The sequence below is a fragment of the Pararge aegeria genome, chromosome 7 (genome assembly GCF_905163445.1).
Source record: "Pararge aegeria chromosome 7, ilParAegt1.1, whole genome shotgun sequence".
Lineage (NCBI taxonomy): Eukaryota > Metazoa > Arthropoda > Insecta > Lepidoptera > Nymphalidae > Pararge > Pararge aegeria.
The window spans coordinates 7,211,185-7,236,694 of NC_053186.1; the positions used below are offsets into that span (position 1 = coordinate 7,211,185).

The following is a 25,510-nucleotide window of genomic DNA, read 5'->3' on the forward strand; positions in this document are numbered from 1 at the left end:
AAAATGATCCGCTTCAGCGATGTTCGGCTGATAGAGCCAAATAATGATCCTTCACTAGTTTCTTGAAGGTCCCAATCGATTGTGCCTCACGGATATCTAACGGCAGGGCGTTCCATATTTTAATAGCCTGAACCGTAAATGATCCGTTGAAGAAGGAGGATTTGTGACTAGGCACCTTCAAGATTAACTTCCTCGTAGAACGAAGCTCGTCTGGTAGTCCTACAAAATGAAACCTCTCTTTCAGAGAGATTTTTCACATTTTATAAAACTTTAAATTATTGAAGGCTGTCTCCAGATGTTTTCTATAATTTATTATTTTGAATAGGTATTTATCTGTGCGGTACACGATGTGAACATGTTACCTGAAAACAATAGACTGAGTACGCACACTCTTACAATATGCATGCGGAGCAACGACCTGGTTAGCTTTGTTATATATAGGAAAGTATGGAACTTCTCCGGAGATAAAGCCAAGATACTTAAGCATAATAATTTTAGGTTTTTTTTCAGGAGGCGATTTCCCCCCGTATTTTATCTCTTCTTAATTTTAACACCAAAGCGGCCATATTTACGTGACTCTTATTTGAAAACTTTTACATAAACTTCCAATTCCTTAAGGACCGTCGTACGTTGAACCCTTCCGCGAATACCATCATACATCATAAATCAATGCTTACACGTTTTTCAAAGCAAAGTTCAATGTCAGAATTATTCGGACAAAATATATTTAACCGCGCGTTTGAAACGGTGATACCCCAGTGGGTAGTTACTCTTCTGCACTTTCGGGGTCCGTGTTCGAATCCCTATCTAACTTTTTTAAGTTATGTGCGTTTTAATTAATTATAATTTAATATAAATTTAATTAACATATGACTTGCTTCAATGGTGAAGGAAAACATCATGAGGAAACCTGCATGCCTGAGAGTTCTCCAGAATGTTCTCAAAGGTGCGTAGGGAGTCCACCAATCTGCACTGGGCCAGCGTGGTGGAATACGCCCTAAACCCCTTATCATTGTGGGAGGAGACCCGAGCCGTGTAGTGGGCCGGTACTGGGTTGATATGATGATGATGACGGGAAATTATTGTTTCGCTCTCTCTCCACGTTCCCCCTACCACCCCTAGTTCTACTTTAGCCACAATGTTCTAATGGTTCTAATATTTATTATATCAGTATTAAAATTGGATAGGTAGGGACATGTCCCTATGATAAAATAATTTCGACCCTTGAAGACCTCAATATATTGGCTTGGTAAGGAAGGTATGATGGCGGCGGCAGGAGGTAGATAATTAACTCTCTGGTGGCTACTTTACAACCTCACGAGTTTAGGCTCATATGATTTCTATTAACGAGTCAAATAGATTGGACTTAGTAAAGACCGTTAAAAAAATTTGACGTTAGTGCTCGCTCGCCCGCTCGCTCGTTTCATTGTTTGGGGCCTGAGCCTCCTTACAGAAGAATTTTTTTCTTCAATTAATAAACAAGCAACAGTGCTACAAAAGTATATAGTTTTCGTTAATACTGATCTCTTTGAATTTACTACTGTATACTGTGGCTGTAGACAGTAGCATTAATACAACATTTGCTCGCACGCGAGGGGTCGTTTTCACGTATCAAACTCAAAGTATAGGTCGAATTTTTGTTTTACAAACGTTATCCAAAATTCGATCTATAGAATTATAGGTAAATTTGAGTTTTAACTCAATGCAAATAAGATCCATTTTACACCGATGTTCAAGTATTTTCATACTCACTATAATACTATGGAACTCGATGCACTTTTAAACACAATTTGAAAGAGCATTATCTATTGCTGTCATAGTATATTTATCACTCTTTACTTATTATAGATAAATATTTATATATCTATAATAAGTAAAGTATTTATATATATATATATTTGTATTTAAATATATAGAAATATTTATTATATTATTTTTATGTATTTTGTATATAATACATATGATATCTTCAAATTTTATTCTGTATCAGTATGTAGAATCTTGTTAAAATTAAGATATATTGTATATTTTTAGTAGTTATCATTTAGTATATTGTAACTTTTATTTAACTTACTATACCACAATAAAATCATCTTACTCACATCCTATGGTAGCTGGAAGAGATGTCTTATAGAGATAAGCTTTCCTTTGTACACTTTATACATCATATGTTCACAATCACAATTTATAATAATAGTGATAAATAAATACTCGAAAATGACTCCTCGATTTCGAGCGCGCAAATATTGTACTAAGGCAACAGGTCATCTTCGAGCGAATGCACTCCCTAGCCGCAGCACCCCTCCGGCGAGCAGCCGTCACGTCCTCGAACAATGCTCCGAAGACGGATCGTTGTTTTTAATGGAACGCCTGTCCAACAGCGATGTGATGCAGCAATCGAGCCCGCAATAAGCGCGAAATGCAATCAACGCTGATGTATGTCCGACAGCTCCAACACTCTACATTGTCTGGCCGATAGCGATTCGCCGTAGTGTATACAACGTAAACTAACTCATTGTTGGCGAAATTCATTAAGCTCACGGAGCATTCTGAATTGAAGTGAGAACAAAACAAACCAAATTTGGCGCAACGGTGATCGCTATGGTTTTAGTAGTGTCCGGCAGGAGCAATTTGGAAATTTATATTTTCTGAATTTGCTTTGTTCTTATCTGGTGGGAGGTTTAGCAGTGGCTAGTTATCACCTTACCCACAAAAACGTACCACTATGTGATTTAGCGTTTGGGTACGATGTCGCGTAGAACCCGATTGGAGGTATCCAGGATTTTTGAAAAATAACTGCCATACCTTTTACAACAGATTCGCTCTTTACCATCTTAGACTTCATCTTCGAAAAGAATCAGATAGGATTAATTTAATCACCAGTTTTAATATATATTAATAAACAGATATATTTTGTATAAAACATGACAATTCGTGATTGATTTCTATTAAGTTAAAGGTATAGCACCAATAACACATGCCTTAAATCTTGCCACATTTTTATCAGAAGTCGCGGAAAACCGCAAATCGAAACTAAAACCTCAAAACATTTTCTTTTGGTATAACATAACAAGCCACTTATCGGAAGTAGAGCAATGGAATTAATAGTATTTAAAACAACGTAGTCCGACTGTACTCACGGCGACCTTCGGCGTCGTGCACAGGACACAGATTACAGCAGCGAGAGATAACTAAAGCGGAAACTCTCCGTTTAAGCCTGACCTCGGAGACAATAATGTTTATTTTGTTCTCGAACACCGCAGCTAGCGATAACATCCTTTGCGCGAGCTTACGGCTCTGGACTACCTCGACACGTACGCGGTGCACGTACTTACAGCTTCAGATTAAACAAACCACTTATATCGATGCCACTAACCGAACGTTCAAGGGAAAATGGGGCGATGAAATGTGTTATCGCGATTAAGTAATAAAATATTGTGTGACTCTGTACATTATAGCTGGATTATCATCATCATCAACAACATATTGAAAGCCCAATACAGGGCCAGAATCTTAGGAAGAGAAGGGTTCCGGCATGAATCCAGCACGCTGGGCTTGTGCGGGTTTATACAATAGAACGGAGAACTCTTAGGCATGCAGGTTTCCTCTCGATGTTTCCTTCACCGTACATTTAACATAACATTTCTTAGGGTTAAAGAATTATTAAAATTGGTGCAGTAGTTTTGAAGTTCATCTTTGACAAATAAACAAGCAACCGAACAAAGATATTTTTTCTCTTTATAATATTAGTGCAGATAACCCTCTTCTGTTGCGTCGGATTTCAAAGGACGAAAAGGTCTAACGTAATCAATGAAAAGCGAATTATGATATATTCAATGTAGTCGTACCTACTGCGAATGTGCCGACTGCTCACGCAACACACACACGCAGACTAGAATCTGTCGTTTGCTTTTCAAAGCGTTCAGCGGCTAATCGCTTAATCGCCGCCGCTTGAGGGGGCAATACCCGGGCCCCCTCTCCCTCCCTACAATCCTTGCGCGTCACGAGTCACGCCTGGGCGGAAGCTGTCCACCTGCGGCTAATGTCGCAGTTAAACTGCGCTGCCTTCTTAGTTCTGTACTTAAGTTGAGCCTGGCAAACATGGCTTACGTAAGGAACATGGATAGCAGGGAAAATTTCATCATCATAATCATATCAAACCATTTATGGCCCACTACAGGGCATGGATCTCCTCCCACAATGAGAAGGGATTAAGGCCGTAGTCCACCAAGCTAGCCCAGTGCGAATTGGTAAACTTCTTCGATTCCCTATTGCCGTGCTCTGGCAGCTGGACACGTTTATTTTACAACAATATAAATGGGGGATATAATTTTTGCCTCCTGCCTATGTTAACCCTGCAGATTAACTCGCTATAATCTTAGACTGCATCATTACTCGCCACCAGGTGAGATTGCAGTCAAGGGCGAAATTTTAAAGCAATAACAAGTGACTTAGAGCAATAAATAGCCCGCGGCTCCACAAGCACCGACTAATACAAACATGAGGAATACGCTTCCTTCAGCTTTCTGCGAAGACATTATTCGTCCGACGCGACGATTTTAGTACTTGAACAACTAAAATTATTACTTTATTAAGTTCTCACTTACACCTAGTTTAATATTAAAAAAATACAACGTACGAGTACTAACAATAAAGTGATTCGTATACAATATTTTGTAACACAATTAATATCTGTGATCTCGACATATTTAAACTTAACTGGATATTTAAGCTATAGCATAAAACAAAGACTCGTGACTTTGGTTTATGCGATTGTGTCGGTCTATTCGGGGCTAATGTTCAGATAGACTGAACCGAATAGTAAGAAAGTAATCAAACTTTTAATTAATGATATTAAGTAGCGTAAACGAAGTTACAAGGAAATAAGAAATGTAGTATAAAAGTAACATGCAACCGTTTGTCAGCATAAACAAACAATCCGACTAAGAACATCAGTTCTTGTAAGGAATTTCATTTATTTGTTATGTAAGTTATGATATAAAATGAGCGAGAGTGTGGCCGTGGGCGGGCGGGCGTTGTGTGTCGGTATGCCGGCCGCACGTCGTTATTCATCGGGCGGGTTCACAACACAAACAATGTCCGAGTTTGATGAACGCCTGCTTGTGGTGAGATTAAAATGGTTTTAAGCGTAGAGAGATTATCAATTCAACGAGTGAGTTTTTCCAATGTAGTAATAATTATGCAGTAATAATTATCGAGAGTTTTTAAAAAGCAAGTTGATAAAGATTTTATTGTTCGAGTCTGTTTGTGACGTTTTATGGAAAGTGTCTATTATTTATTAGAGTTACTGTTCCGATAGAAACGCACACAGAAATGGAATGGGTCTATAACGAGAAGATCGACTGATTTAAAATTTCTCTCTCGTGTACAGAAAGGATACCAATACTCTGCGTAAGTCTGGAGCGACTCTACCAATATAGTTTTAGCTAAGAATTTGCCTCTCTTTAGTTTTTTTATGAGACACGAAACGTATATCCTACGTAAGTATATAACGGATGTGGTGGCATCAATAAAGATCCAAAACAAGGACGCACTTAAGGATATCAGGGAAGAAGATTTCAGAACCGAGGTGAAGTACCGAAGAAAGGCGAGAAATCCCCACGAATGTAACGTCATAATGCAAGTCTCTCCAAAAGTTTGGCAGAAGCTAACGGCGTTGGGTCAGGTTCATATAGATCTCCAGCGATGTGCAGTATTCGATCAGTCGCCCTTGGTGCAATGCACAAGATGTCTTGGATTTGGACATGGACGAAAAGTCTGCAAAGAGACCGTAGATAGATGCAGCCACTGCGCTGGACCACATCTAAAAGTTAACTGCCCATCATGGACAGTTGGGGATTTGGCATGTTGTCGCAATTGCCATGTCGCTAAGCTTGTCCAAACGGAGCATAGCGCTTTCAATATAGAGTGCCCAACGAGGAAAAAGTGGGACATCATAGCCCGGTCTAGCGTTGCTTACTGTTAAGCTTAGGGCCTCAATAACATTTCAGTCATCCAAGCAAATCTCCAAAGAAAGAAACTGGCTACCCAGGAGCTATTAATGGAAGCCACAAACAGAGGTGTAACTGTCGCTTTAGTACAAGAACCCTATGTAGGCTCAGAAGGAGTTCTCAAACAACACATTGGTACGCGGGTTGTACAAAAGATTTATAACAGGATTAAACCAGTTAAGGCCGCAATTATAATTCACGATATAGAAACAAAAATTTACGAAGATCCAAAACTGACAACCGAGAATATATCATACGTGGCCATAAAAACTGAAAATCGTATCATACATCTTATATCGGTATATTTTGAAGATACTCAACCACTGGAGCCCTATTTCAAACATCTTAGGCTCATATTTAAGAAGATTAATTTGGCAAACGTCATCATGGGGGGTGACGTCAACGCATGGAGCACGTGGTGGGGCAGCTCAGAGGAAAACCAAAGGGGATCTGACGTGGCTTCCCTTTTGAACGAACTAGAGTTTCACATCTTGAATGTTGGGGAGGACCCAACATTTGAAACTGTACGAAATGGCAGAGTCTACAGTAGCAGAGTTGACATAACGACCTGTAGTACTAACTTGTTGGATAAAGTAGAGAATTGGGAAGTAGACAAAGGGCTCACCAGCTCAGACCATAACGGGATCACATTCAAAATTAAATTAGAAAAACAAAAAATGAATATTAAGAATACGACACGAAAATACAATACACAAAAGGCAAAATGGTTAATTTTTAAAGATGAGTTAGAGAAGCAACTTAATGAAGTTAACATAACAAGACTTGAAAATATAATTGAACAAGATGAACTGAAACAGATAATTGGTAAATATATCTTATGTATCGAAAATGCATGTGTGAAAGCAATCCCAGAAACAATATCCAAGTTCAGATTTACACTTCCCTGGTGGTCAGAAGAATTACAGAACTTAAAACAGGATATGACAAAAAAAAAGAGAAGAATCAAAAATGCCGCTCCGACTAGACGACCCTATGTTATACAAAAGTACTTGGAAGCGAAAGATAAATACGAAAAGCAAGCCCAAATTGCTAAAACACAGAGCTGGAAATCATTTTGCACGAAACAAGATAGGGAAACAATATGGGATGGAATATACAGAGTGTTAAAAACAACTAACAAAATATCAGATGACAAACCCATGATAGAAAACGGCATAACACTGAGCCCTTTACAGTCAGTGCAGATACTAACGGAAACATTCTTTCAAGAGGACACAAATCAGAACGATTCGCCTGAACAAGCACAAATAAGGGCATATGTAAATACAACAGAAGCTAATGAAGAAGGTGTTAACGACCCACTGTTTACCGCTGTCGAGTTGGAAAATGCTTTAAAAAGTTTTAGCCCAAAGAAGGCACCAGGACCAGACGGATTCACATCGGATATATGTACTGTTGCTATTAACCACAAACCGGAAGTGTTCCTAGGGATCTCCAATAAATGTCTGGAACTAGCCTACTTCCCAGATCAATGGAAAATAGCAACTGTCATAGTGCTTAGAAAGCCCGGAAAGACGAACTATAACCACCCCAAGTCGTATAGACCAATTGGACTTTTGTCTGTCCTAGGAAAAATCCTTGAAAAAATGCTCGTATCGAGATTAAAATGGTATTTAGTACCTAAACTAAATCCGAGGCAATACGGCTTTGTCCCCCAGCGTTCTACTGAGGATGCCCTATACGATTTAGTTAACTACATAAGAGACAAAATCAAAGAGAAAAATTTGGTAACAATGGTGTCGTTAGATATAGAAGGCGCATTTGACAATGCTTGGTGGCCGGCCATAAAACTTCAACTGATAAAGAAAAATTGCCCACGAAATCTAAGAAATTTGGTAAATAGCTACCTCGAAAATAGAAACGTACAAGTAAGGTATGCTGGAGAAACGTGTACTAAAGCGACTACAAAAGGATGTGTTCAGGGATCAATCGCAGGCCCAATATTCTGGAATCTTCTGCTAGATCCTTTGCTGGATGCACTAGATGAGCAACGAGTATATTTCCAAGCATTCGCAGACGACGTTGTCCTTGTTTTCTTCTCAAAAACTTCAGAAAATATACAAACAAAAGCAAACGACACACTTAATTTTATCAACACCTGGGGAAACAAAAACAAGCTTAAATTTGCGGCACATAAAACTAACGCTATGGTGTTAACCAAAAAATTAAACTATGACAACCCATGCTTAATGATGGCAGGAAGTACAATAGAATTAGTAAACGAAATTAAAATATTAGGCCTTACCTTAGACTCAAAATTAACGTTCAAAAAACATATTTCTAATAACTCTAAAAAAGTCCTAAACATTTACAAACAATTAAGTAGGGCAGCAAAAGTATCCTGGGGGCTAAACTCAGAAGTAACACGGACAATGTATGTTTCAGTAATAGAGCCTATCATCCTGTATGCAGCAAGTGTATGGGCACCAGCTGTAAAAAAGATAGGAGTGCAAAAGCACCTAAACACGATTCAAAGAGGCTTTGCCCAAAAAATCTGTAAATCATACAGAACAGTGTCACTACATTCAGCACTACTTTTGGCTGGGCTCATTCCCTTAGATCTTCGAGTACATGAACACGCTGACTTGTACGAAGCAAAAAGAGGACGACCAATTCTCTGCTTGCCAGATGACAGGGAACTCGAACGACGAGTGAGTTTTATGACCGCGGAGCATCCAGCCCGAGACATTGAGATTGGTTTTTCCTGCCTTGAAGACCTAGAACCTGCAACCGTAGAAAAGTATCAACTAAAAGGCCAGCTCATATTTACAGACGGTAGTAAAATTGAAGGGAAGGTAGGAGCAGCCATTTCAGTATGGAGGGAAGGAGAGGAACGTCGTGCAATAAAATTTAAGCTGGAAAGATATTGCACAGTATACCAAGCGGAATTATTCGCCCTGTGGAAGGCCGTAGAATTGGTACGAGAGGGGAAAGAAAGGCAAACATGTATCTTCAGTGACTCCCGATCCTCCCTGGAACTGCTCCAAAATCCGAAATCGTCGCACCCTCTAGGGTTCGCGATAAAAAAGAACATAGAGCAAATTCGAAACCAAGGAAAGGACATACGAATGTTTTGGATCAAGGCCCACGTAGGTATAGCAGGAAATGAAAGAGCTGACGAACTCGCGAAGACAGCTGCTCTACACAAAAGAACTCTAGCAGATTATCAAGAATGTCCACTATCATATGTCAAACGCATGATACGACAAAACTCATTGGACCAGTGGCAGGATCGGTATACATCAGGAACAACAGGTGGAACGACAAAAATATTTTTGCCTGACGTTAGAGAAGCATATAAAATAATTCGGAAGATCCAACCAACCTCAACTGCAGTGCAAATCTTAACAGGGCATGGAGGTTTTGGCTTTTACCTTCACAAATTTAAGTGTAAAGACAGTCCAAGTTGTAAATGCGATCCAAATGCTAACGAAGATATCATTCACCTGCTAACAGATTGTCCGAGGTTCGGCAGGGAAAGACAAGACCTAGAGATAGAGATAGGAATAAAAGTAACACCTGAAAACTTAAAGGAGATCATGAAAAATGTAGAAAAAAGACAAAGTTTTTTGGAATTTGGCGTAACAATTGCAGAAAAGATAATAAAAGAAAATAAAACGTGAACTGATTACCTTAATATTAATAAATATTAAATAGATACGGATAAATAGATAACAGGTAGCTACAAGTATACAAATTTTAAGACAAAATTTATTTTAATTTTTTATTTTATTTTGTTTTTTATCTTAATTTTCAATTTATAAGTACAAACTAAAAATACAAAGAGGATTGCAATAGTGCATATTGCAATAATGTTGCAACAATTTGTAAGAGCTCTAGCTACTGTGTGGACAGCACATAGTAAATTAGACTAAGCAAAACGTTATGAAACTGGATTGCAGAGGGTACATAATAAATGTACACCAACTGTATATCAAAGTAACACTTAACTATAAACATGAACGGGTAAATATTGGAATAAGTCATAATATTTATGAGTACTTAGAAAATAAAATTTTGTTATATATGGTATATCTTTGAAAGATATCATCGAGGAAAAAAAAAAAAAAAAAAAAAAAAAAAAAAAAAAAAATACTGAACAGAATAATAAAAAAAATACAACTGTAAAAGAAAAAAAAAAAAAAAAAATATATATATATATATATATATATATATATGGTTAAATATTATTAGCTTGTAGCACTATAAAATAAGTAAGACTAATATGTAGGTAATTTAATGTCATGTAAAAGTAGTATATAATCAGCATGCTAGATAAGAATGTACACCGAATGACAAATCTGCACCTTAATGTCTATGAAAATACACAAAACAGAGCAAATACAATAACTGAGTGAAATTGTAAGTACCGACCTAGAACAGTCTCCGACCGCCATGTCGGAGGAAAATAGGAAGGAACACATAAAAAAAAAAAAAAAAAAAAAAAGTATATAACGAATGGTTCTATTGAAAAAGGAATGATGTGGGGAGAAGTCTTGTGGCTTTATTGAGGCTCTGAATTCTTCAGGCATTCATATTCGTAACGATTCCAACTATATAGTTCACCAGCTGCGTCCCTTTGCCATGTTTCTAATCATAATTATTAACATGAATTATGTTGTAATTTAAATGAATGTGTAACAAAAAACATTTGTCATAAACGCTAAAGAAGTATTTTACTGCCATTTTATCATTGCTTCGTAAAGCTTTTAAAATTAATACCAAAACAGCGGACTTAAAAAGTACTACCAATAAAAGCAATGGTCAATGAACGCCAGTGTATCTCAGTAAATGGAAATAGACAACAGTTAAGACTTCTCTATATGGGCTCAGCTTAATCAACAAATCGCCTGTCACGCATACTGGTCCATGCCCTTCCCTTATAACAGACGTGAAGGGACCGTAGTTAATTAGATGGAACTTGGACTTGGAATTTGGCAGGATTAGGAGTTTAGGCTCGTTGTTATTCCTACGCATTTAATTACATTTACATTTGATTACGCTGCTAACATTTAATTTGGAGTTAATAGAGTGGAGTGAGTTCAGACATTGATGAAAGTCTTTATCTTACTTTTGTTTAATAAAAATAGCAGTCGTGTTGTTAGGTTATTTATCTAATACCTACTTAATTTGCGGCACGTGGCGGCAATTTAAGGAAAAGTCGGACGGAATTGCGTTGCCGAAATCTTTAAATTGAAAACAATCCATTGACCTTCCATGTTCGAGGGTTTCGCAAATTTTGGGGCTTTTTCCTTCTCCTGTCCTCAAACATCACTAGACACGACTACACTGACCTTGACACACGCGCTAAGCACAAGTAGGTCAATATTCGCTCAGTAGAATGTTTGAATGGTATGTTTTTTTCGCAGACGGCTTGAAGATAACCTGCTCAGTGAGTTGCCGCCCGCCATCTATCTGTTGCCGATGCTCGAGGACTTGTAAGTAATGATTATATGAAGTAGTGTAAGTATCTAGTCTGAAGAAACTAACGAAAGCTTTAGTGCTGGCGTATTCAGGCCTAGAGTGAGATGAAGGTAATAGTGCCTATCAGTATTAAATCTTTGATGCTTCTTTTTTAACATGCCACAAATGAGCTTGAATTATAAATAAGGATGACGAATTTGGTGGTAACTCACACCAAAGCCATTTATTGCACTCAGAAGGAAATTGGAAAAGAGACACTTGTTGCAAGCTATTTCTAGTATAGGGGTAATTTGCTTTAATATTTGCTTTGTTAATTTTATTTTATGTCTCTAAATGAAGGCATATACAATTTTCTCGATCATGAATTTTTTAAAGAAGAAAACATATTTTTTTTGGATTTCATACATGACATTTGATCCATCGACTTCCAATTTAAAACATATATGTATGAACGCTTCATAAGTGTTTGTGAATTTAATTTGAATTTCATATCATGAATGAAAATGTTTAATAGTCTAGGCGCTATTAATAAACCTTGCAACACCCGAGGAAGCACTACACAAAGATGAAGAAAGACTATTAAGTACTACTACTAGCTTGCGATCTATTTAAAAAAAACATTCAGAATTATAATCCTTATTTGTTGTACTTAAAGATATGTCGTTTCGTACGTTTATTTTCCTAAGATGACTGCTTCAGGCGATGTTAAGATTCCGTGGGCTATTTTATAACATTATAAGGTGTGTTTGTTTAAAAGGCGCATCATTGCAGGTCTCTGGCGAACAACCGCGTAGAGCGCGTATCGCCAGGGCTGCAGGCGTGCTCTCGGCTTACGCGCCTGGAACTGCGCGCCAACCCTCTCTCGCAGCTGCACCCGACCGCACTCACTCATCTGCCTCGGCTGACTACGCTGTGAGTGCTCTGTACTGTCCTTTCGGTCGACTTTAATGTGTTGAATGCGGCAAAAGGTGATAATAAATCGTTTTCAAGTATCGAAATACTTAAGCGTCATATTAAAATTGATCTTAACCTTACTCTATTAAAGCTCAAATTTATCAACAACTCTTTAGATTTCGCAATACGAAAGTAAAAATCAGAAGTTCAGGATTTGAAATTGCACTTGACGATATAAAGTTGGATATGCGAAAAAGAATCCTAAGTTGCGAGTAAGCAAATCTTGTACTAAATAGCATACAAACAGTCAAAGCCGTACTTAATTCAATCCTGAAAAGATCAAGTTGAAGCTAAGATGATGACAATTAGCTCGACGAAACGGGAGTTTAGGGCGAATTCCGTTTTTGAATTTTTAGCATATAAAAGTATGCTAACTAGATATAAGATATTTTTGTAAAACTCAGGAATATAACATTTCAGAATTTTCTATTGTCTAAGAGGATTTAGTGTTCCGCTACGATGCCAAGTAGAAACAAATAAGAGTTATGGGCTTAATAATGCTGACATGTCCTATGCCCTAACAGTTTATATCGCTGCCATCTTAGACTGAATCAGCACCTACCAGGTGAAATTGCATTCAAGTTGCAGTATAAAATAAATCGAGAGATAAGGCATATTGCACATTGGCATATTGCGTCTACAACTAAGTACATATATAATATATATTACATAAGCCCTGCAATACATTGTCGGCACACTCAATCAGCGGTGCGGTAAGTGACGCAAGTTGTTTATGCGTGCACCGCGTCCGATCGTCGCCGGTGCATTCTCCGGCGTGACTCAGCACTGCAAGCTGCAGAACGAGGCCATCGAGGGGAAGGGGGGAGCCAGGATACGCGGCGAAGACGCGCGACCGGTGGCCAATTATAGATAATGTCAACGCCGACCCTTAGCTCGAGATAGCACCTCGCAAGTGCCAATAGTTTCACCTTTTCTAGTATTGAACCACTATAATCGGAGAGTAATAAAAATAACGGCTACCCGTGCTGCCGCTGGCCTAGTTAATTCTTCCATGGACCTGAATTTGAGGTGTGTAAATAACCTCTAGCCAAAAATCTATTTGTTCAACATTAGTAAGCTGTTAAATCAAAAACTATAAATAATATGCGTGGTTTTCATTTATTCAGGCGAATAGACATCTAGTGACGTTTGCGGTGTACGTACGGAACCACCACAGAATCACCACAGAAGACTGACTAAAGGCCGGCTCCGGCTGACCTTGAATTAAATTTGAACGTATCTATTTAACTTATGGGGCTGACATGGGACACCGGGTTACAACAATCCATGAAAGTTTATAGTTAGGTTCTAATTAGGTAAGGTTGTTTATGAACCTGCACCCTAAAACCAAAAAATTGGTAGAATAAATCATTTACATTTAATAAAAGTGAAAATGTTTTATTCTTAACTTATGTTTTATTTACATTTGCACTGCACTGATGGATAGTGTTAAAAAGATAAGTTAGTAGAAATTGACAACAGTTATGATAATTTCACTTTAAATCCATTTTAAAATATGAAGGTAAGAACATAGGGAAATAAGATTCAACAAATAAAAATCAAACAGTGTACCGAGTGTTCCACTCGCGATACTCGCGACAAAGATCATCGTATGCAAGCCAAGCGCCTCTTATTCTGGTTGCATCGAACTGCAGGCCATGTATCTCAGCCACTGTTTAAAAGTTGCTATCAAAGAATGCCCAAACTACCTATCATACATTATGTAATTGTAGGTGTCAGATTGCTAAATATGATCTTAACGCTTAATTTCGTTGCAACTTCCACAGAGGATACAAAGAAATCGTGTCAAATGAGATAGAGAATCGGCCTGCTGGCCTTTTGTTAGTATTCTGTGCTCTTACTAAGTAACCTTAAACGTAAGTAACCTTAGTGATAAACTTCGCGCTCCTCTCGATATCTGCGGAATTGAGTAACGCTTGATTGGGTCACGGTGAGTGCGACCGCTGGCGCCGAGACGTACGCGGAATGGACAAGACACGGATGCCCAAATCAAAATAGGCACAAGGCCGGGTCTACACTTCCATATGCCATACCATACACCTTTTTTTTTTCGAAAATCGGCATAACCAGTGAACCCAAGTAATGTTGGAAAGATCCATACATCCATTTTTATCTCACTGGCTCCTTAAGTATAGAAATGTGAGTTGTGGGACGATCCATAAGATTTTGCCCAGTAGTGCAACAGGTATGACGTATGCGTACGTACGGCTCGAATCTGTAAATTAAACATATTTTAATGATAAGTTAACAGTTTTGTGTACCTTTTAACTATTACTTAGTATTAACAAAGGTACAGTTGTCGAGTGCCTAGTATGAGTCTTCTATACTTTAAATGTTACTATAGAAGTTACAATACTCTTTATTGCAACTAGTAGGCGCTCTTTTGATTCTATACAAATCGTTGTTAACTTTCACACGACAGTATGGGAAGAAAATTTTAACTCTGTTTTACAAACTAACTATCGACGAACGCCTGAAATAATGTTATTTATAAATAGGAGATTATCATACTATGACACATTTTTACATTCTTTCTTTGTTATTTGTTATTGTTATCGTGTGCATAATCACTGCTCCACTGTCTGATCCGTTTCGTGTCCACAGTGTGGTGTCAGAGTGCCGCGCGCTAGGCGGCGTGCCCGCTCTCAACGGCTCTCTGCGCCTGCGCACGCTGCGAATGGACCGCGCACGCCTCACCAACACACCACCTGACCTATGCGCGCAGGCACCGCAGCTTCGTGCGCTGTGAGTGCCGCTACTCACCAGACACCTCCACAAGCACCGACGAGCCTTCATACTGCTGGCAAATGCTTATGTTCTTTTAAACCATTGAGTTTTAGAATATACAAGAGATTGCCTTTAAAAAATCCTCCACGTAGACACAAATAATGAAAATAAAAATGTTGGGTAGTCAGTGCTTATGTGCATGTATGAAGCGAATGAACATTAAGTTTAGCTTGCTTTATACCTTTATAGTTATAAGTTACGATATGATTCTCTAAAAAAAGCTCTTTGCGCACGTTTCGCCTGAGCATCCTAATCCTCATATCGACCTTATTACATACAATTGCACAGACGTTCAGTAATATCATACAATAATTCGTTTATTAGATTTTTGTTGTAAATCCTACAGTTGTTCAGTGCCTACCTGTGTAGGCACTGAACAACTGTAGGATTTACAACAAAAATTTAAACACTTTATTAAGCTTCGTTTTTTGCTACACAATTTTGCGACGTAAAATCTAGAAAATCATTAATTACTCCAAGGTTTTGACAACAACCTCAAATTCAGCCAATTACAACTATTGCTCTTCCTGCTAATTGCCGACTGCAGTTATGCGTTTTAAGAGCATTGTCACTACAAAGCTTAAACACCAAAGTACATTTAATAATTCGAAGGATATTATTTATAATATACCGTTCGAAGGTCACGCTTGAATTTACGTACAATTACTCACATACCCGTTTGGCATCGGATTACAGGGTCACATACCATCTTTGAATGTTTGATTTCCTTTACATGCGACTTCTTATCCTATCATTAGAATTATTAAATATTGCGCGCTATGACGAAGGCTATCTGCTTACAGCTCGGAAGTGCTCATAATCTGAATCAGTAATGTCTTATGTATTATATATAATCTTACATATAAATGTCTTATAATAAAACAAATGACAAAGGAAAGCCTATTGTTGCCTAATTCTAGCAGACTAATAACATATCATCATTATTATTATCAGCGCATTGCTGTCCCGCTACAGAGGTCTCTTTCAGACTGAGAAGGGTTAACGCCATAGTCCACCGTGACCAAGTGCAAATTGCTAGAGACCACATGCCTTTAAGAACATTGTAAGAAACTATCAGGAATGCTGGTTTCCTTACGATGTTTTCCTCCATCGTTAAAACAAGTGATATTAATCGCTTAAACAAAAACGCACGATAAACTACGTAGTACTAGTAGAGCTTTTTGTGACTGAGTTCGTCCGCCAAAGTAGTACCGCAATGCCGCCATTTTTCTACCGGCAAATAGCATTGCTGTTCCGATCTAACTCGGTTTCATTAAAAGTAAACTGAAGTCCTTTTATAGAATTTATAATTGAAATTAATTTATATTACCTAAATTCATTCGTAGGTATATACATTCATTCAATGGTTCATTCATTCATACAATCATTCATTTATTATAAATTGTGGCATCAATTCCTCAGAGACCTGCGCTCCAACCAGCTGCGAAGTGTCCCCGCACTGCACAACTGCTCCGAGCTGCGTGTGCTGTAAGTTGAGAACATTCCGCTTTACTTTACTCATCTTACAAGACCACCACTGCTCAACACTGGGTCAGCTGTTCCTATACCAATGACAGCTAAAATTTTCCGCCATTTGAAGCGCTAAAATTTGGCTTACGATTGTCTCTTGAACTAATATTAGTGTTGTTAGTAATTCAAATTTCATTTCCTTCGATTTCACTTTACTCGTCTTAGTTGAATTTTTTATTTACCACTGGGTCTGCTGTCCCTACCTACATAAATGACCCATTTGACGCGCCAAATAACTCTGGAATTAATATTTTATTGTTTTTATTAATTCAAACTTTTGGTTTCTTGGACACTCGTATCATACATAACATTCGAGTATCTCTTAAACTAATTTTGTAGGGTGTTTTATGTTTAGTAATTACAATTTTAGTCCCTTGGACACTCATGTTACAGCTTCACAACTTACAACGCCAAAATGGCGTCGATCAGTTGGAGACAAAAAAGTGACATCAGTCTTTCCAGACCACTGACCTCTTTGATTGCTAGAAGATAAGTTGATACAAATGGTGATACAAGTGACAAGCCAAATTTTAGTTCCTAGGACACTCATTTTACAGCTTCACGAATTACAGCCCTAAAATGGTGTCAACCGACTGGAGACGAAATTAAAATTATTGAGGTCAGAGGTGTCGAACAGAGACGATAGTAGGTACCCACGTCAACGTGTGAAGTTTTAATCCTATGTGGCACTAGAGATATGGTGATGTGGATCGAACCATCTGGTATTACGCCCATGTAAATTTTAGAACCAGCTGCCTTTTGCGGTTTTTCTTCTTAGTATTATAATGGTCTTATTTAAGGGGCATATAAATAAATCCTTTCAAAATCACCAGCTCGCTTGCTTGTTAGTTTTCTTATAAAAACAAATAAGTCGCTTTTAAATATTTTTATTTGTTAGGGCCAATAACCGTGAACATACGTTCCTCGAAAAAAAATAAGCGACGTTTAAAAACGCATCATCACATCGTAGGTTAGTACGTCGAGTCACGATTGTGTTTCGATCGCCGCGCGTTGCTAGCGCGAATGTCAGTGACCTGGGTCAACACTCAACAGCGACTTTGTAACAGTGGCCACTTTAAAAGTTTCGAAGGCGGGCTGATCATTGTGACGTTATTTAAACTTTTATAATCGCTTTAATAATAACAAATATTCAATTGTAATAGTTCAAGAATCTCGCCAAACGGCTGACCGGAATTATAAAATTTAGCACGAAAATACATTAAATTTTGAATAGCCCATAGGCTCATACGCACACCGATCGTCACGTGAGAATAAATTAAGTATGTAAATATCTTTGCTTACGCCTTCAAATTTAGTACGCATAGGTAGGTACGTTTTTGAGTAAAACCGGCCGAACATAAAAAGTATTGGTATGGCGCTCATACAGGAATTTTCTCCTATATTTACTTAAAGTTGCGTGTCTTACAGCAGCGAACATCAACGCATCCGTATTTCTTGTCGGTCGCTCTACGATGTGGGGTGATGTAGGCAAGCAAAATTACACTTTAGGTTGAACCGAACTGGACGGTGCTACACTGCAGCGCAATTACACGACCAAAGATTATTTATCTCAGCCGCACAGTGTAGTTCCGTGCAATGCGGTTCAAAACGTAGCCAGCGCACCCACAACCTCCACGTGGTTGCAGCGAGCTCTCGGACAACCAAATCGAGTCGCTGTCGGACGGTGCCCTGACTGGACTGCGACGCCTACACGACCTGCTGGCAGCGCGCAACCGCCTGCGCCGCCTGGCTGCTGACACCTTCCGCCACACTCCCGCGCTGCAGCTGCTGTGAGTGCACTTCCGAACCCCACTCGCTAACTACGAATATGCAACGACCTGCCTACTGTGAGATTTTCTACCTACATTTACTTATTAGATCGAGTGAAAGTTAACTACGATTTACATGGTATCAAAAGAGCGCTATCTAGTGACAGTACGTTTTCGCAGTATTGTAACTAGAAAACCTAGAAAATCTTACACTTGGCACTCTAAGCATTAGAACCATCGTCTTTTTCTACTCTAATATAGTGTTGAGATACACGAAAACCTTGAATTTTGAATTTTTTAATCATACGTGTAGTAATTGTATAGAGTCTTCTTTGTATACTCATTGAGAGTGCCCGCGCGCAAACAAAATCGCAGGGCAGGGATGACGCCGCAATCTTACGCATCGCACCCATTCGTTAACCCCCTCTGGCTGCCGAGTTGACTTACTACTTACTACTGAGAAGGGGGACAAAGTCCGCCACGCTGGCCAAGTGCGGTTTATATTAAAAGATATTAGGTAATTAAAATTTATTGGCAAGAAGGTGATACAGTTAGAAAAGAGATGCTATTTTCGAGATGATTTATATTTGATATGGCTTTTACAGTTCCTTAGATTACACTACAGTTTTAAAGCAGGTTGGATAGCTGCTACTTGTATGGACACTACATTGTCTGCGAGCTTCCACGTTATAATAAATGCATATCGTTTCAGAGATCTCGAGGACAACCAAATAGAGCACATCGACATGGAAACATTTGTTCCCATTTCTAAATTAGAAGATTTGTGAGTATATTATTATAGTTCCCTTTGTTTTAATACATGTAGTTTAGTTAGTTTTTTTAATTCAACTGGTTTTATCCTCACTAACATTATAAATTGCGATTTTGAGCTCGTTTCTAAAGCTTTCACGCCTTAACCGAGTACTTACTTACGCAACCGAGATGGTCATAAAATTTTCCATACACGAAGTCAGGGACAGAAAATGGGACATATTTTCACCCAGAAAATAAGTTGTTCACAGGGATTGGCAAATCCATATTAACGCTAGTGAAGCCGCGGACAGAAGTCAGTTACATCTAACATCGTCATGATCATTATCAACCCATCATCATCAATATATCAATCATTACCAGTCCACTACAGGGCACGGGTCTCCTTCCATAATGAGAAGGATTTAGGCCGTGGCCGTTTAGGTCCAATGCGGATTAGTGGACTCCATCCGACTTTGAGAACATTATGGAGAACGCTCAAGCAAGCAAGTTTCCGAACGATATTTTGCTTCACCGTTCAAGCAAGTGATATTTGAATTGCTAAAAACGCACATAAATTCTATACTTTTAATAAAACTGTAACTGGAAGATTTCTGTATTTTGAAAATTTTTACTGGAGGATGCTTTATAATCGATACTGAGTCCAAAACCGATTTTTATTTAATTTTTGTCTGTCTGTCTGTCTATCTGTCTGTCTGTCTGTCTGTCTGTCCGGGCATAACGTGAAATCTACTGAACGGATTTAAATAAAATTTGGTATAGTGGTAGTTGATATTCCGGGTCAACATATAAGATACTTTTTATCCCGATAAACAATAAGTTTTCTACGGGAAATGGGATGAAATTTTTTATCAATTTTACTTCATGGCTCCGTTAAATTTGAATCGATTTGAATAATTCTTTTTTTATTTGAAAGTGTATACTATAAAGCATGTATGGTCTTATTTTAATAAGGATCTGATAAATATCGTCGGAGATAAAGAACATATGTCGCAAGGCATATGGGACAACGATCGAATGCATGCGCACCATCCTACTAATATTATAAATGCGAAAGTTTGTGAGGATTGATGGATGTATGGATGGATGTATGTATGTATGTACCAACTAAAATACCACGTAAAATAATAGTAGGTACATAGCTAGCCACGAAGATTATGTTGTTACCATCAGATATATTGTAGCTTCTCGATTGACTCATACGCGGACGAAGTCGCAGGGGTCTGCTAGTAAATTATAAAAGTTCGAGGTGCTTGCTGTAATTCGAACTCGGCCCCTGAAAGTGAGCCGAAGTCTGAACTACTAGGCTATCACCGCTTATTATTATCAAGCCATTACCGGCCAAATACAGGGCACAGGTCACCTCATAGAATGAGAAGGGTGTAGGCCGTAGTGCACCACGCTGCCCAAGTGCAGATCGTTGGACTTTATACGCCTTTAAGAACATTGTGGAGAACTCTATGAGGTAACAAAATGTACGCTTGTACAGAATTTTTGTGCTTCGATGCTTTTCGGTGTCGCAGCGCCTTTAAATGATCATCACCTCAGACTTTTTGTGCCGCAAAAGCGCAAGCTTGGAATCATTACAAGTAAGGTCTGTAGGGTAGAAACTATTCTAGGCGGAAGTCTCCCACCAATAACTCTAATCCAAAAAACTCACTTATCCATAAATTGCTTATTCGTTTTAAAGTACGATAAGGCATCAATTTTATCGTAACCTCCAGAAACCTTACACCACCCCAAATTTTATTTTCACTCCAATAGTCAGACCCAATAATATTATATTAAGTTATTTCTCCTTTTGGGAAAATGATTGGCTTGCAGCACAGACCTTTATTACTAACACTGGACGTTCTAGGTCTATAAACAAAAGACAGCATAAGCGTTGCCTCTTTTGAAGAACCAAATATGACTTAAGAGTGTTCCTGGGACTACTTGTGTGTTCCGTAATTAAAATTTTAGTTTCTGGGACACGCTCATTAAAACTATCATCACCAAAATGGAGTCAATCAATTGATAAAAAAAACAAAGTGTCGACAGCCTATCCACTAAAAGTAATAGAGGTCAGGTTGCCGTGTGAGATTTTCTCCTTACGTTTACATATTCGATCGCGTAAAAGTAAACTACGATTTATGTAGTGGTGGATGTGCAGGAACGTGGGCAATAACCGCTTCCCAGTGCTGCCGGCCAGCGGGCTTCAGAGGCTACTGCATCTCAAGGCTCACAACAACCCGGCCTTGCGCCGCTTCCACCCGCCCGAGCTGTTCCCGCGGATACAGGTACCTCTTAAATGAGACAAAGCTGCAATTCTTTTAGCATCGCTGACACAACTCTAGGAAGTGTTCTATTCAACTTTTAGCTGGCGAACTGTGGCTTCGCGTGTTTTCGAGACTAAGCCTTGTTTAGTATACAGGTGTGACGGCGCTATCGGCACTGCCCCGCGAAGTGTTATTTTTCAACAACTTCCTCAGTCAAAGATAAAACATCCTAACGTCAGTTGGGGAACTTATAAACTAGAGAATCTTTTTAAAATCTTATTTATAATCTGTGTTTCCTCTTTATTTAACTAAGGTATTATAATACTTATTAAAACAAATTTAAGCCCCTGATGAACCTATAAACCAATCGGTCAAAATCTTCGTTCGTAGTTCAAATTATAAGTAACATGAATATGTTACTCCTCCAGACGTTAGTGTTGTCGTATGCGTACCACTGCTGCGAGTTCCTGCCGCTCATGGAAGGTGCGGAGGGTGCGGGCACAGGTGTTGAGGGTGACGGTGAGGGAGAGGAGGGTGAAAAGGAGCAGTTCAGCGACCTGGTGCTACTGCCGCCCGCGCATGTCGACCTCGCCGCCTGGGCCAACGCCACAGACATCTGGCCCCACTACTGTAAGTAGCCACTACACGTGCTTTTCCACACTGGGACGCTCTGTCCCCAAGGACTAAACGGACCCAATAGACATACATCTTTCGTGAGAATGCTTAGGTACATTCCATGGTTTTCTGATGTTTATGTCCAGTTACTTCCAGCGCACAACTACCATCATTTTATATATAACTTCTGTATCGATATAGTAATAATAATAATTTATTCAGGCTTGAGAATTTTTGGTTGCAGAGATTTGAATGCCCTACCCTCTGCGGACTGCGGTAGGAAAACCTGTGTTGCAGAGATTGGTTCCTTCCAAAGATTTAGTTACAGCGCTTAACAAATGTTTACAAACAAACAGCTTTTAAAATAAAATAAAATAAAAAATAAAATCTTCTAATATTTACTACAGCGAGCTATTATTAGGTGAATGTGCGTGTGCGTGCGTTGCCTCGCACTAGCTGCCAATTTAGGACTACAATAAAACAATTGTGTAATTATTGGGGTTGAGTTGATGAGGAATTCTCGTCCCCAGTGAACGCGACGGGCGCAGGCGCATGGGGAGGCGCGTGGGGAGGCGCAGGCGCCGAGCTGCGTGCGTCGGCGGTCGCCCGGCGCGTGCGCTGCCTTCCGCTGCCGGGCCCCTTCCTGCCGTGCGTGGACCTTTTCGACTGGTGGACGCTGCGCTGTGGCGTGTGGGCCGTGTTCCTGCTGGCGCTGCTGGGCAACGGCACCGTAGTGTTCGTGCTGCTGTTCAGCCGCAGCCGCATAGACGTGCCGCGCTTCCTGGTCACCAACCTGGCAGCCGCCGACTTCTGCATGGGCGCCTACCTCGGCTTCCTGGCTGTTGTGGACGCGGGTACGCTGGGTGAATTCCGCGCACACGCTGTAGCGTGGCAAATGTCGGGTGGCTGCCGCCTTGCCGGCTTCCTGGGAGTGCTGTCGTCGGAGCTGAGCGTGTACACGCTGGCCGTTATCACGCTGGAGCGCAACTACGCTATTACGCACGCCATGCACCTCAACAAGCGCCTGTCGCTGCGCCACGCGGCTGCCGTCATGGCGGCGGGCTGGGCCTTCTCGCTGGCGGCGGCCACGCTGCCGCTACTAGGCGTGTCGGACTACCGCAAGTTCGCCGTGTGCCTGCCCTTCGAGACGGGCTCGCCCGCCTCGCTGGGCTACGTGGCCTCGCTGCTGGCCGTCAACGGGCTGGCCTTTCTCGTGCTGCTGGGCTGCTACCTCAAGATGTACTGCGCCATCCGCGGCTCGCAGGCCTGGAACAGCAACGACTCGCGCATCGCCAAGCGCATGGCACTGCTCGTGTTCACCGACTTCCTGTGCTGGTCACCCATCGCCTTCTTCGCGCTCACTGCCGCCTTCGGCGCGCGTCTTGTGTCCCTGGAGCAGGCCAAGGTGTTCACGGTGTTTGTGCTGCCGCTCAACTCATGCTGCAACCCCTTCCTGTACGCCATCCTCACCAAGCAGTTCAAGAAGGATTGCGCGCTGGTCTGCAAGGCCATCGAGGAGTCGCGCGTGACGCGCGGCATTGGGCGCTGCCGCCACTCGTCTAACTTCAGCAACCGCCAGACGCCTGCCAACACCAACAGCCTAGCCGAGCGCTCGTCGCGCGGGCCGCACGGCACGGCGTGCGCGTGCCGCCGCCTACTGCCCGCGCCCGTACCCGCGCGCCGCGAGCGCCTGCTGCGCTGGTTGCGCGCTTGCGGTCGCCGCGCTGCCGCACCCGCGCCGCCCGCTCCTCCCGCGCCGCGCACGGCACCCAAGCGACAGGGCTCCGTGTCGTCGTCCGTGGAGTTCTCTTCGTCGCGCTCCGATTCGTGGCGCACGTATGGGCGCGCGCCGCCACCTCCGCGTCGTGCCGCGTCGTGGTTGGTGGCGCGCAAGACGTCGCAGGACTCCAACCTGTCGTCGTCGCGCAACGACTCGTCGGGCTCCAACGCCACGGCATCCACGGGCACGTGGCGCACGTCGCGCTCAGGCGGCAGCGCGGCGGCAGGCGCACGGCCGCGGCTCACACGCCAGCCCGCTGTGGTGGCGGACGAGCCACCCGCGTCGCCCGCGCCGCCGCTGGCCGCGCCGCGCCTTCTGCACACTATCCCGTCAGCCGCGGAGACAGAGGCGCCGGCCGAGGAGGAGCCGCGCTAACGCTGCGCGCCCGCCCTATGTCCCGTCCACTAGCCGGCCCCGCCCACGCGGTAGATTAGTTTCGTACAGTATTACGTGCCATGACGAGTTGAGTGTCCGAGAGGCCTCGATATATTTATTTAGGAAAATTTACTACGTAAGGTGCGAATCAGAGTTGATATTATACGATAGTTAATTTATTATACGATGTAATTGTATTAAAACATTCGGTTAGTGTAAGTTTTTACAATTCGCCAATGTTCCGCGCTTAGGAGCGGCGCCCTCAAACGACGCACGAGTGAGTTGAACTATTTGTATATTAGGAGACGGTCGGACGTCGGCCGGCACTGAAGCAGTATTCGACTACAGTATATACTCGTTAAATTTTAAATTATTGCTATATTAATATACTTATATAATAGATCACGTTTTAGATTTAAGCTAGATTTTATATGATATAGATTTTATTACCACCGGTGACGAATGCTGTCCCGAGTGCTCAATTGTACTGATGTATAGGTTCGTTCAGTAATACGAAGCGCGACGCTCACAGCCTTAGAATGCGCCCGAAGCTAAGACCGAATAAATATATCGATCATCTTTTGACAATAAAACTATTGAAATCTACTTTTACACACAAGTTAATGATTCTTACGAGTAGATAAATTTAATCTTTGTAATAAATCGAATGATGTATCAACTACCCCAAGTTGCTGAAATGCTGATCGTTGAACAAACTGGCGAATGAACTGTTCATCTTCCATAAACTGAAAATCAAGATTTTGTGATGAGTTAATTGAATGAATGTCAAACTAATTAGGTTTCTACTTTTCGAACGCTTTGTATACAGTTAGTACAATCTGCAGCCTCAACAGGTATTTTAATTAGCCTATGAATTGGTAAGCGTTTCAGAAACTCGGGGCTATTTACAGAAGTTATTTTGTAGTGTTAAATTTCGTTACTTACCGATGATCCAAAGCGATAAGTGATATTAATACGAATAAATAATCATAAATAAATATTCCGTCTATACAAATGAAACGCGACTAAAACCTCATTTGCTTAAATATGTATTTCAGATAAGCTTTTGTGTCTAGTCTTTAAGAGCCTTTAAGAGTTTATAGTTTATACATATTACATACAAAAGCCGATCTCGACTAAATCGAGCTCTCGACTACCCCGGATTCAACAGTTACCCCCGTACAAATAGCGCTG

The 25,510-nt window shown here is 40.6% G+C and overlaps 1 protein-coding gene across 1 annotated transcript in view; it reads left to right on the forward strand.

The window, feature by feature from the left end:
* The window catches only part of LOC120625022 (lutropin-choriogonadotropic hormone receptor), a 74,714-nt gene extending 50,365 nt beyond the window's left edge, over nucleotides 1-24,349 (forward strand). Inside the window, 9 exon segments of the mRNA XM_039891931.1 lie at nucleotides 11,402-11,470; nucleotides 12,228-12,368; nucleotides 15,036-15,176; nucleotides 16,641-16,706; nucleotides 18,395-18,538; nucleotides 19,230-19,301; nucleotides 21,441-21,567; nucleotides 21,975-22,176; nucleotides 22,692-24,349. Of these exon segments, the coding sequence (XP_039747865.1) occupies nucleotides 11,402-11,470; nucleotides 12,228-12,368; nucleotides 15,036-15,176; nucleotides 16,641-16,706; nucleotides 18,395-18,538; nucleotides 19,230-19,301; nucleotides 21,441-21,567; nucleotides 21,975-22,176; nucleotides 22,692-24,349 (2,620 nt within the window).
* The last annotated feature ends 1,161 nt before the right edge of the window (nucleotides 24,350-25,510 follow it).